The sequence below is a fragment of the Eurypyga helias genome, unplaced genomic scaffold (assembly GCF_000690775.1).
Source record: "Eurypyga helias isolate BGI_N326 unplaced genomic scaffold, ASM69077v1 scaffold8334, whole genome shotgun sequence".
Lineage (NCBI taxonomy): Eukaryota > Metazoa > Chordata > Aves > Eurypygiformes > Eurypygidae > Eurypyga > Eurypyga helias.
Window position 1 is genome coordinate 9,052 of NW_010245570.1, and position 12,554 is coordinate 21,605.

General features: G+C 40.1%; 1 protein-coding gene across 1 annotated transcript in view; it reads left to right on the plus strand.

Moving 5' to 3' along the window:
* LOC104508480 (sodium- and chloride-dependent GABA transporter 3) overlaps positions 1–11,856 on the plus strand; it is a gene marked incomplete at its 5' end in the record, with an annotated part of 18,543 nt that extends 6,687 nt beyond the window's left edge. The window contains 6 exons of the mRNA XM_010150123.1: positions 1,138–1,250; positions 2,643–2,780; positions 7,583–7,685; positions 8,476–8,576; positions 9,907–10,077; positions 11,295–11,856. Of these exons, the coding sequence (XP_010148425.1) occupies positions 1,138–1,250; positions 2,643–2,780; positions 7,583–7,685; positions 8,476–8,576; positions 9,907–10,077; positions 11,295–11,447 (779 nt within the window). The remainder of the gene's footprint in view (positions 1–1,137; positions 1,251–2,642; positions 2,781–7,582; positions 7,686–8,475; positions 8,577–9,906; positions 10,078–11,294) is intronic.
* Between the last annotated feature and the right edge of the window lie 698 nt (positions 11,857–12,554).

The window sequence follows — 12,554 nt, forward strand, 5'->3', positions numbered from 1 at the left end:
TTATACTATTATAGAAAATATTTACAAAAAGGTTAAAAGACTAGAACAACTCTGGAAAATGTAGGAGCTTGCAAATACTGCGTTAAATGAAAAAGCAGTAGTGTATTGACAGGTCGTCACTGAAGTTATTGCAGCAGGAGCCCAGACGTGCTCCTTTATCAGCCTGGTGATGCTGCCTTTGTAGCCCTGCTTTAAAAGCTGGCTAACATCAATAGAAGCTGTTATAGCATGAGAGTTTGCAGCAGCTGAAAAATGGGCACAGGCAAATACAAGCAGGAAAAATGAGCTAGGTGAGGTGGTATTTTAGCATATCTGAGAAGTTATCAATGCTGTTGCTAAAATGTTCTGAAGATTTCTGTAAACATGCAGCCAGTTAATTAATGTCATGTTCCAGCAGCAGCACTGAAAACCACAGAGCAGGTTTTGAACAAACGGGCAGACATTTGGCTTGCACCATGTACGGCTTCCAAGGTGCAGCTCTTACCATTGATGCATCCTTGCACAAAATGGCAGGTACAGTGCTGTCTTAGGTAAAAATGAGATTCCAGAATATGTTAATAAGTTAGATAAAGCAATCGCAGGACCCCACACTATCATTTATTCACGTATGAGAGTCTTGCTGTACATCCACACACACAAAGGAGGAGGAGAACATAAAGCACAGTGATGTCTTAACAGAAGTCTTGACCTTCAGACATTTGGAGAGGATGTAGGCAGAGTTAATGTACCAAGCCAGTCTTCATTACTGATTAGCCTTATCACTGAATATTTAGACTATTAGAGATGTAGAGTTTGTCGAGGTTTTCAACCTTGTATTTAGCTCCTCTTATCCGCCCTAAAGAACAATCAGGTTGTGGTGGGTTACCCCTCGCCAGCAGCTATGCATCCACACCGCTGTTCACTCGCTCACCCACCCCCGTGAGAATGAGAAGACTCGGGGTCCGGTCAGAGGCGGTTTAATAAGCGATGCTGTGCGAGCTCTGTTCAGCAACAGCCACACGGTTGGTGTTAGCAATGCTGTTCTGTCCCCAGATCCAAAAGGTGGCCCCATACAGGCTGTTATGAAGAAAGGTGGCTCCACCTCAGCCAGACCCAGTACACAGGTATAAATATTTCCTCTCTTCTCTTCCTTTTCAGGACCAGGACTTGCATTCATTGCTTACCCTAAAGCTGTTACCATGATGCCTCTTTCTCCTCTGTGGGCAACTCTGTTCTTCATGATGCTCATATTCCTTGGATTAGATAGTCAGGTATGAAACAAACCCTGTCTAAGTGTTTTGGCAGATTCCCTAGCATGTGTGTGTGTCAGCATCCTTGATGTAGACAGCATCTAACCTGATGAAAGGAAGAACCCTAACTTAATTCTTTCCTTGAAACCATTGATTCAAGTCCCTCCTTTTAAATCTTCATTATGTGATGCTGGAGATTCCTGTGAACAGAATCTCCATCTGATGCTGGAGATTTACTGTCAACAGTGATTCAGCCTGACTGTAGCTTTCACTATTCACATGGAAATCAGTTTGAACTTAAATATTGGTGATTAAAATCCACAGTTCAGTAAAATACTACTGAAGCATATCTTCTTTTGCCATTTTTAAAGCACTTGCAATGAATTCTGAAACTGAGTATGAGATAGTTCATGTAAGTTCCTGTGGTGTATTTATACTTCAAGATAACACAGCAAGAAATGCGTAGTCATAGTCTGCAGCAAAGTGACAGCATAGAAGTTGTGCTTCCTATGTGACCATAAAAATTGTGAAAGCTGTTTGATGAAAAATGTGAAGTAGCTGGCTTTCTTAGCATGCAGGTCAGCTCTCAGCATGATTTAGTTCACAAAGTTTATGATTGTATACTGTAGAATAAAGCTCTTCAGTGCTTATTTTGCATGACATTTCCAATCATTAAATATAATGTTTTAATAACTGTTTTTTTCCCTGATCTAGTAGTTTTTCTAGAGTCTTTTTAAAACAAGCAATTACTGAACTGTACTCTTGACTGTTGCAATGAAATAGGCTTTATATTGTCTATTTTGGGGCATTAAATTTAGAGTCAGAAGCTTGGGCCTCTTGCTTTCTGCTGATTTTTAAAGCTAGTAAGAATATTCCTTCCTTTCTTCATTAGATGAGCTTGGCATGGGCACTTCATAGCTTTGTGGAACTTCTCTCTTCTGTAAAATGGAGAGAACCTCTGCAAAATACCTTCTGCCGTTCATTTAACAGTGCTTGAAGGTGCATATCACGGCATAGCATTCCTGAGAGTGACAAAAGTGCAGGATGTTCAGAGTGAAATTCTGCTGCAGTCCTATAAACTGTTTGCATATTGTTTAAGTCCCATTCAAGCCACATTTGAAAGACTTAACTTTTATATAATCCATCTGCTACATGGCAAATACATCTTGAGATAATGTTAGTGGATTTAACTATTTGACTTGGTAGTGGGCTGGAAATCCATAGCGTGGGACTTTTAAGTTCTGAAATTATGTTCCTCTCAGTTTGAGCTTCTGCTTATAGAGTGTCCTCAGGGATCATTCAGTCTCTATGATGGGAACATATAACGATATTTGAAGTGTTTGGTAGCAAATCCAAATCCCAGCAGCAGATGAGGCACATATTTCATTTGTACTTTCCTACCATTTGTTCTAGTTCGTGTGTGTTGAAAGCCTTGTGACAGCCGTTGTAGATATGTACCCAAAGATCTTCCGAAGGGGCTACAGAAGAGAACTGTTGATTCTCGGCCTTTCCATAGTGTCATACTTCATTGGCCTAATAATGTTAACTGAGGTAAGATGTGCTTTGTTGTACTCCTGCAGAAAAAAAGGAAATGGTTTTCTGTTTAAAAGCATTACAGATAAAATGCAAGAATATTTGCCATAGAAAAATTTCACTGTGAGGAATATGACTACAAAGTACTTGAGAGACTGCTCTCAACTCTTCTGTAGCATTTGAAATGGGAAATGTATCCTCAGTTGAGCTTAGGAAATATTTTAATCAAAGTTACACAGCCAAGGAAATTCCATCTGCTTTGCACCAGCCAACCAGATAGAATGATGATGGTTTCTGCTTATTTACTCTGGGCAGACCAGTCTGAAAACAAAAATGTTTTGGATGAATAGATCAACAAAGAAGATGAAGTAAAGTGAAAATAGAAAACTAAAACATCTTTGATGTTTATATCACCAGGGCAGGTCAATCGATACAGAAATTCCTTTGGTAAGAGTAAAACAAACAGAACACACCCACACACACGCACACACACCCTCACACCCTCACCCCCAAAGAATGTGGTTTTGGTTTTGTTGTTGGGGTGTTTTTTTGTGGGGTTTTTTTTGTTTAGTTGGTTGGTTTGGTTTGGTTTGTTTTTTTTCCCCAAACCAACCAGGGTTTTTGCTTTGGGATGTTGTAAAGCAAAAAATTCTGAGGGTGTCAGTCCATCCCATCAGTTTCTCAAGGATCCTTTCCTGCTTGGTAGGAGTTCAGCCTTGCTGCTCAGTACTTGATTTAGAGTGACTTATCCAGAGTCGTCTTCTCCTTCACTTTACCCTCTCAAGACAGGAAGAAGAGGGGCAGAGTCTGCCCTCTCCTCTGCCCGTATTCTTCTGCTTGCTGGGCCACTAGAGCCTCCCTGGGAGGTTTTCAAATTGCTGTTACTGAAAATGAGCAAATTTCACCCCCGAAAAAAGACGTAAGGCAATTATAAGCATGTTCTGTTGTCCACAGTATGCAAGGTTGTACAATGAATAGAATAATTCAACAAATCAACAAATATTAGCTTTAGATACACTTTCAGGAAAGAAAAACTAAAGATGGGAGGAAAATGGAGACTAGGAAAAAATGTAACTTTTATCACTGTTTTTAGTGACAGTTTGTGCCTGACTAATCAGATATTTTTCTGTGGTACGTAATTGGACACTGTATAAAGCAAATGCAGTTGAGCAGGATTTTTATACACTTCAGTGAAGGAATTGAAAATTCACCAGAAGAATTCAAAAGAAAAGGACTTGTATGAGTAACTGGACAAAGAGGAGATGCTGACTGCTAGTGTTAAAAGAGACTGGCTGAAATGAGATGCTCAGGGAAGTTACACAGACAGTGCTGGGGAGCAAGTCTATCCAGTATCCGTAGCTGACTTTCTATGGAAACCAGTCCCATATAGTCATTGGCTACATATGACGTGCTCTTTGGCAATGTATTCCTTCTTCATTTTAAATTTTGAACCTATTGGCAGATTTCAGTCAATTTAACAGTAGTTTCAAAGTCCTTTTTCATGAAAGTCCAACGTTCATGAAAGTTGGCAGCCAGATAGAGAAGTCCTAGAAGTGTCCTTATTGTTCAAAAGAGCGAAGCATGAGTTCAGTCTTTATTAAAAACCAGAGAACTCACAAAAAAAGGTGTAGCCTACCAAGTGTATGAAGTAAAAGGGCTTACAGTCATCTGTAAGATTTAAGTCCAAATCACACCTCATTAACTCTGATGTTCCTGGTCACAGAAGAAGGCATGAGGATAGGGAAGGACTGTCTGACGAGTATTGTAGATGGGGTGGACTATAGTAGCAGAAGGTATAAGGTTGTCCTTATAGTGATAAACATTTCCAGTAGGCATTGAAGAGGATTAGGAAAAAGGAGTATCTGAATCTGAAACTAAGCATTAAAATATGCTGTAGACATAAACCCATGTTTCTTAGATGTTTTGGGAAGGTATTTTAAATTGAGAGATGAGAATAGTCCCATGACTAGACAAGGTAATAGTCCCACAGAAATATTATGTCTGACTCTGGGTACTGCTGTGTGGACTGGAACAGCATGCAAAGCGAGAGCCGTGAGGATGATCCTTGGAGTACACAGCTGATTTTACCAGGAGCTAGCCAAATGATGATAGTATTACCAAGGGTGTATGACTGCTTTCTGTAAGCACATCATAGATGTAACAGTGAGTATAAACATGAACTAGTTCTGCAAAAAGAATGGCTTCCTTTCCCTCATCCCCAATCCAGGGTGTGTCAGCTGACCATGAAGCGTTAGGCTGAAAATTAAGAACGGATTTCTATCCATCAGAACAGTGAGGTTCTAGAAGAAAATTGTTCTTGTTTTAAATTGGAATTCAGAGGGTCAGTTAGTTTATGAAAGTTATGTCACATAGTTCCCTGTGAGAACAGAGGAATTGACACTGGTTGATTTAGAATTTTTCCAGATGTGTGTCCCTGTAGGTTGAGCATTGTAGCAGAACAACACTACAGGGACCAATGTGCCTGTAAGCGTTTTTACCCTCTCAAGATAAATTGTCTTTGCTGTGCAAAATGCAGAAATCTAGGAGGAATTCCTTAAACAGAGCACTGAGAGGTACATTATGGAGATGTGCAGGTGAAAAGAAATATAAGCATGAATAGTGAAGAGGAAGAAAGTTCACCAAAATGAGAGGCGTGTTCTTGCAGGACTTCTGCAGAACTGTGTTCCTTACACTGTATTGTCTTAGTTGGTTGATCACTAAGTCTCCAATTTGCTCAGATATTTGCTGAAGCACTCAGTAAGCTCTTTGCACTCACTCACTTTCGAGATTTTGGGAAGCTGTCAGCTGGCAGAGCAGTGTAGCTAATAACCAAAAAAGCACCTGCACTAGGAGAAAAAAAATCTCACTAATTAAAAAAAATGTACTTCAACATTTGCATTCTGGTCGAGGAGTGCTGACAATCCACTGTACTTTTGCTGTAACTTTCTGCTCAACAGAAGCCTTAGAGGACAGAGAAACACTATTTTTTTCAGTATCTCTAGAGAGACATAAGATGTTACTGAGAGATGTGGCTTATTTTCATCATCAACTAGGCAACCTAAGCAACTGTGATCCAATGCAGGAACGATACACTGGTAGAGAACGCTCCATTCCATGGTATTTCATTAAGGCATCAAAGCATTCTGCATGCCTGGGACTTCCCAGGGTAAATATGTATCCCAACACTGTCCTTATCATCACTTTCATTTCTAATTACACATTCTGGGATTTTATTCAGGCTTTAGATTCTTCATAAAAGATACTTTACCTTATAGCAAAACTTTCTCATTCAGATATATCGTCATTTCCTAATTACACAGTGCTAGTTTTGGCTTTAGAGTTCTTGAGTTCTGTCAGGTTTAGACAGGATTTCAAGTTTACAGAGTCCATCTTAACTTGCCTTCAGCCCTTTAAAGCAGAGAACAAACAGGGGGAAATCCTAGGTATTGGTTTTGATTTAGTTTTCTTTATGATTTTAGGGTTATCTTCCATTTGTAGAAAATTGTCTGAGATGTAATGGATCATATGTACTACCCAAATAGCATTACTTTTCAACTGGAGAGATGATCTCAAGCCCCTATTTCCTTCACACAGCTTTCTGCAAAGAGGGAAGTCTTAGGATTCCTTTCTATTGAAATAATCCTGCGTGAATCTCCTTCTCCTTTTATTTCAATACTGAACACGTGATAAAAGATGACGTTATCTTGCGTAAAGAGTGGTGTAATATTACTCATATGATTTTAACGATCAGGTTATCCATAATGTTACTGATTGGACTTCATAGGTTTTATTCCCGTCTTGCCCTGAGGCAAAGGCTCAAGAAAGCCAGCCAGTTCTGTGAACAGGTCTGAGTGTCACAACCAAGGGAACAAACACAGGGACAGAAGACAAGGGTTATATCTTTGATGGATGTGACAATTGACATAGTTGAGTCAAACAGTAAGTATGTGAGGATGTCTTAATGAAGCATATTTACCTGTTTCATACCGGTTGGTATTGTGGCAGCGCTGAACACAGAAAATTACAGTCACTGACAGCATAGTGTGCATTCTGTATGGGTGCCACGCTGACTTAGCACACTGCTTGGTTTTGATTGCTCTCCTTTCTGGGAGGGCAGAGCTTGCTATTTTAAAGCCATTTGGAGAACAATTTTTAACTGGTTAGGAAAACGTTTTTAAAAAGCTTGCTTGGAGGCAGGGTGATTCTTATTTCGCTCTTTTTCTTTTTCTTTTTTTTTTTCCAAATAGTAATGACTCATTTAAGTAGTGTGGCTTAAAGGCTGTCAGCTACATTTAAACATTATAGGTCAGTTTACTCCTTTTACAGCCTCTGTGCCATTGGAGAGTCCTTTCAGTTGCTACAGATTTTACCTTCTTTCCCCACATTTTATGTAATTCTTTTATCTTTTTGTGCACAGGCACAAAACCAAGACCCTGCATCTTCATGGGCACTGATCTGGAGACCAAACCACCTGTAGTTATCTACAGCTTGATGTCATAACAAATGAAGTTGGGAAAAAAGCATGGATGTGGGAGAATGTTTGGAAACAAGTGCAGTTCTTTCCACTCCAGGATTCACTACGTTAGAGCAGTGCACAGTATTCAGCTGGCACAGGGAATAATCTTAAGTGCTGTGGAAGAAAAAAAACATTCACAATAACAAATCACTGGGAAATGAATGTTCTTTGTTCAAGAAGGAACCAACTTTAGTTGCCAGAGAACCACCAGATTGACTGTCTAATTAAAGCCACATTTGCTATGAAATATTCCTACTGGTGCCAACACAATATTTTCTTTCTTTTTGCTGGTTTTGTCTTTCAGGGTGGGATGTACGTCTTTCAGTTATTCGACTCTTACGCAGCGAGCGGCATGTGCCTTCTTTTTGTTGCCATATTTGAATGTGTCTGCATAGGCTGGGTTTATGGTGAGTTACCGAGAATTGCTGTGGTTTTGAGTTTTGATGAAAGCTTCCTGTTTGCATAAAAGCAATGTGAAAACCTTGTTTTTCCACTCCAAATAACAAAGATAGTGGAATTTTTTTTTTCCTCATTGGCCCTTGTCAGGACTGACTTCCACCTTCCTTCACCAAGGAAGTCCTTTGCTGCCATAGAAAGTAGGGGTGGCAAATAAGTCTGCCTTCTCCTCCAAAGCCTTTGGGCAGAGCATGTTCCCTTCCACTTCTGGCACTCACAGGTAAGTCCAGGGAGGTTGGATTCGTGTCTCGTTAACACGAAAGTGACACAGGAGTGTCCCTAGCTCTGCTCTTTCTGTCTGTCAGCAAAGTCACGAGAAAACCCCCAGAGGGCTGGGGGTGTTCATGGTCACACCCTCAAGTATTTTTTGTTCACTGACAATTACACTTTGTAAAGCAATGTATCAACTTCAGATCACGCGCGTTCCCAGCTATCTAGGGATTCACACAAGCTTGTAGCACGTCTGTACTCTTAAACTGGGCTTCTGCAGACTGTCACTGACCAGAAGCCATTCCTGTTTGACAGCTCGTCCCCTCCCACTCTCCGTTCATACTGGTCACATACGGACGTAGGCAGTAATTTCTGCCACAAGCGTGGAGCAGATGACGGAGAGATATGTGTGCCAGGCAGAGAGACTCTGCACCTCTGTCACAACCTCTGTTTTTACTGTTTTAAATACTGACCCATACAACCTCTTACGTGCACATTCTACAGCTGCTTTTTCCTTGTTTTTTTGGGCAGGCAGCAATCGTTTTTATGATAACATTGAAGATATGATTGGGTACAAACCCTTGCAACTGATTAAATGGTGCTGGATGGTCTTAACTCCAGGTATTTGCGCAGTAAGTACACAATATCCAAATAACTTGTTTTAGACATTAAGAGGGGTTTCTGTGCATATTTTTAGACTTTTGTTGCTGCTAATAGTTCACAGTGGTGGAGAAAAATGCCTATTGATTTGTAACATAACTTTTAATTAAAAAACACTCCGTAGGATCTCTAAAAATTGTTAAATAATCTGTTAATAGTGAGAAATCTTAGTATATGCTGTAATAGGGAAAAAAATAAACTCAGGGCCTTAAATGAACATTTGCCAAGACAATGGAGGCTTTCTTCTACTACACAGCTAGTATACCCAGCAAAACTCCAGTTCCTCCAGACTTGTGCTGGTTTCCTTGCTGCTCCAGCCTCCTGTTTCCTTCCCTTTCTTTGGGTGAGTAGATGTTTTTCAAAGAAGACAGGACTTTTTTCTTCTAGTAAAAGTAGTAGAAGAGGCCAAGAGCACATCTCGCATGCGTGAAGAAGGGGAAGGAATGTTCCTTACGAGGAGCTAGCAGTATTGGTGCCAACTCTGGCAGTCTGCTGTGGCTGCCTAACAGGGACAACATTACAAAAGGAGCATGAACAGATTGCCCATAAATTTGATCCACAAGTGCTTGAGGATTAGGTATTAAAATCTTCCAGTTCACCAATACATAAATGATAGCAACTGCAAAACCACAGGTGCTGGGGCACCTGGAGATCCAGGCTCTCTTGAGCTCTGCCAGTACTTTTGCAGACATGGGAGAACTTCTGATTCATTTTCACCAACTCTGAAATGAACATACTATCACTTGCACCTGTACACCACTTTGGAGAAAAGTACATAGGAACTTTTCTATATTTCATAAATGTAATGGTCCAAACTCCTTGATTAAACACCTGTCAAATTTAGACATATATATTTGAGCTTTTGTGAGGATGAAAGAGTTGGCCTGCAGAACTGCAGATCCAGACAGTGGATTAGGGCAACTTTGAAAGTTTTAGCTTTCCTTTTTCATCATGACAGATTGGAGAGAACACAGCTTGTGTTACTTAATCAGAGCTGGTTCACTGTAGCAAAACTTAATCTTTCCTGCCCAGGTACTGTTTGCCATCAAAGTGCAGGTTTTATTGTCATCAAGAAGTAAATAGGATTTAGACTTGAAAGGTTGTTCATTTCTGTGGAAGGTACTGAGACATGTTATTTAAGCTGTACTTAGATACTGCTGGTGGGTTTTTTCTCTGACTGAAAAGCTTACCTCTACTTTCTGTCTTCGAGGAGACTGGTCCTGCCTCCACAGTCAGTCATCTTCTTGTTACATAGGTAGTGCTTTTTCAAATACCGCTAATATGTTTCTCTGCTAATTTCAGGGCATTTTCATCTTTTTCCTGGTGAAATACAAGCCTTTGAAATACAACAATGTATATATATACCCTGACTGGGGCTATGGCATAGGGTGGATGATGGCGCTCTCTTCCATGATCTGTATCCCTTTGTGGATGGGCATTAAGCTGTGGAAGACAGAAGGCACTTTCCTAGAGGTAAGAAATATTTTCAGATGAATGATACTGAAAAAAGAAGTGAGAAGTGAGTGTGAATCCTCACCTGCATGAGGCTAAGCACATTCAATCGCAAAAGCACTGCTCTGTAACCTGGCAGCTTGGCTTAGGCTTCTCAGTCACTGGTGTAAAGAGGCACCTGAATTTTCTCTATTTTCTTAGAATCATAGAATCGTTTCAGTTGGAAAACACCTCAAAGATCGAGTCCAACCATAAAGCTAACACTACCAAGTCTACCACTAAGCCCTGTCTCTAAGTACCGCATCCACATGTCTTTTAAATACCTCCAGGGACAGTGACTCCACCACCTCCCTGGGCAAAACTGCTTCTGAAATTTTTTTTTTTTTTACCTTCACTGACTGCAGTCTGTGGTAAAGCAACCAGTACTATAGCTTTCAGGTGCTCGGTTCCTGCTCATTTCATAGCTTAAAATGCCTGTAACATCACCTAAATCCCTCAAGAAAGTTTGTAACAGCCAGGTCAGCTGCCTTCTTTCCATGGTTTTGGTTTTGTGCTGCCAGGATTTTCCTCCAGGAGCCAGGTAGCAAACACTCACCTATGTCTTCTGGACAGCTTGTCTGCTTGCAGTTCTCTAAGTGAGAAATAGAGGTAAAAAGAAATATTTGGTGCAATTTACTAATGTTTGGTGTCAGGTTATATCAGGTCTAGGCTGTTGTTAAGATTATTAAATACCAGACCTTTTCTCCAAAGAAACTGAAGATGGCTATAGTGGAAGAAACAAGAATATAAATCTTGTTCAGCTCTTTGGGATTTCTCAAAATCCATAAAAGCCTGGTTCTGTCATCTGGAGTTCCTCAGATACTAGTCAGTACATGTAGGTATCCCAGTATTGCCTCTTTCTATCTCAATACATATATGGAGGGGACTTTATTCAGAAACAAAAAGTACCCGTATAACAGGCCTTACCCAGAGCTTTGAGCTGAATTTCTTCATGGAAGGGAATGTTACTCTAAATCAGCATGAAAATTGACTTTGACTTTCTCTTTGCCTTCATTCTCTGGCCTTTGGTCTGGTAGGATTTGTAAAGAGCTGTGGTACGCAGTTTTACGGATGTATGTGTAAGAGGGAAACGAGAAACAGACGTGCAAGAGAAGAGGTTTTTATAGTCAGTCTGTTTAAGAAATGTGTGTTGGTGACCACGAAAAATATAACGATTTCCATTTTCTCAAACTTTCTAGAAATTCAGGAAGTTGATTACACCTAGCTCAGATCTGAAAATGAGAGGGAAACTTGGAGGAGGAGCCTACATTGCAGCAATAAATGACTGCGATGCTAAACTGAAAGGAGATGGCACCATTTCAACCATTACAGAAAAGGAGACACATTTCTGAAAGAACTATCTTTTTTGTTTTATTTTTTGTATAAATAAATAAATAAATTCACTTAATTATAGAGGCTGGCTTGTTTTGCACAAAGATTTATTAACCAGTTAATTTTAAAGTGAAAATTGTATACTTGTTTAAAAGTGATTTTTTAAATTACTATATAAGTAATGATTATGTAAAAGAAAAAGAAACAGTATTCTATGGTATGTTAGTGATGACTTCTTGTAATATGGTGATTTCAGTAAATGTTTTTTTAGAAGTTAGAGGGACCTGTATAATGTGCTGTAAAACCTCTCTGCTTTGGTTTCTGGCAGGTGTAATGTTGTATAGATCTATGCATTCTAATCTGTGAGCATTTCAGACCATTTCAGCTTTTGATGTATGTATATAAAGGGGACCAGAACGTCCGTTTGCTGATATTGCCAGCAATTGTGAGGGGGTGGGGGGATGACTTGTAACTGCTGTTGCATATTACTCTCGGTGCGGGCTGTATCCAAAGTCTGTTGACAGCAGAGGGAACCTTTCCAGTGGCTGTGTGTGTTCAGCCTTTCCCTAGGCCAGGGCAGCTGCAAGATTGAGTTTTGCACCTAAGAAAACTCTTCTTTCAGGGCACATTTTGTGAGGCTGACAAGAAGCACCACTTCAGCTGCTCTTATCGCCTTCCTTCCACCCTCTTTTTGCTTCAACAGGTCTAAAAATGCAGCGGAATGGGTCCACTTCTTAGTCCCTGTTTTTCTGGAGATTGGATAGAGAATACATCTTATGAGCCACGGATTTTGCTGCTTTTGTAGGTTAATGGTCCCTAAGATGACATGTACTGCTTCTGCAGACCTGTAAAGCTTTGCCATTTTCTTTAGTGTCTGGGTGGCCAGAACTTTGTTTTGGTTGATGCTTCCCATTCCCTGAAATGAAATATGTTTGTCTAGGCTTGTACAACAGGAGATCAAGGTGACTCTATATATCTGGAGTTGTTCTATGGAAAAAAAGAGCAGGTTAAAGCTTTTCATACCTTGGCCTCTCTCTCTGTCTCTCTATCTGTTTGCCAGTCTGTCTGTACATCTATTCCTCCACTTCAAAAGAAATCAAGGATCCTGTAATGACAAGGTGTAGCAC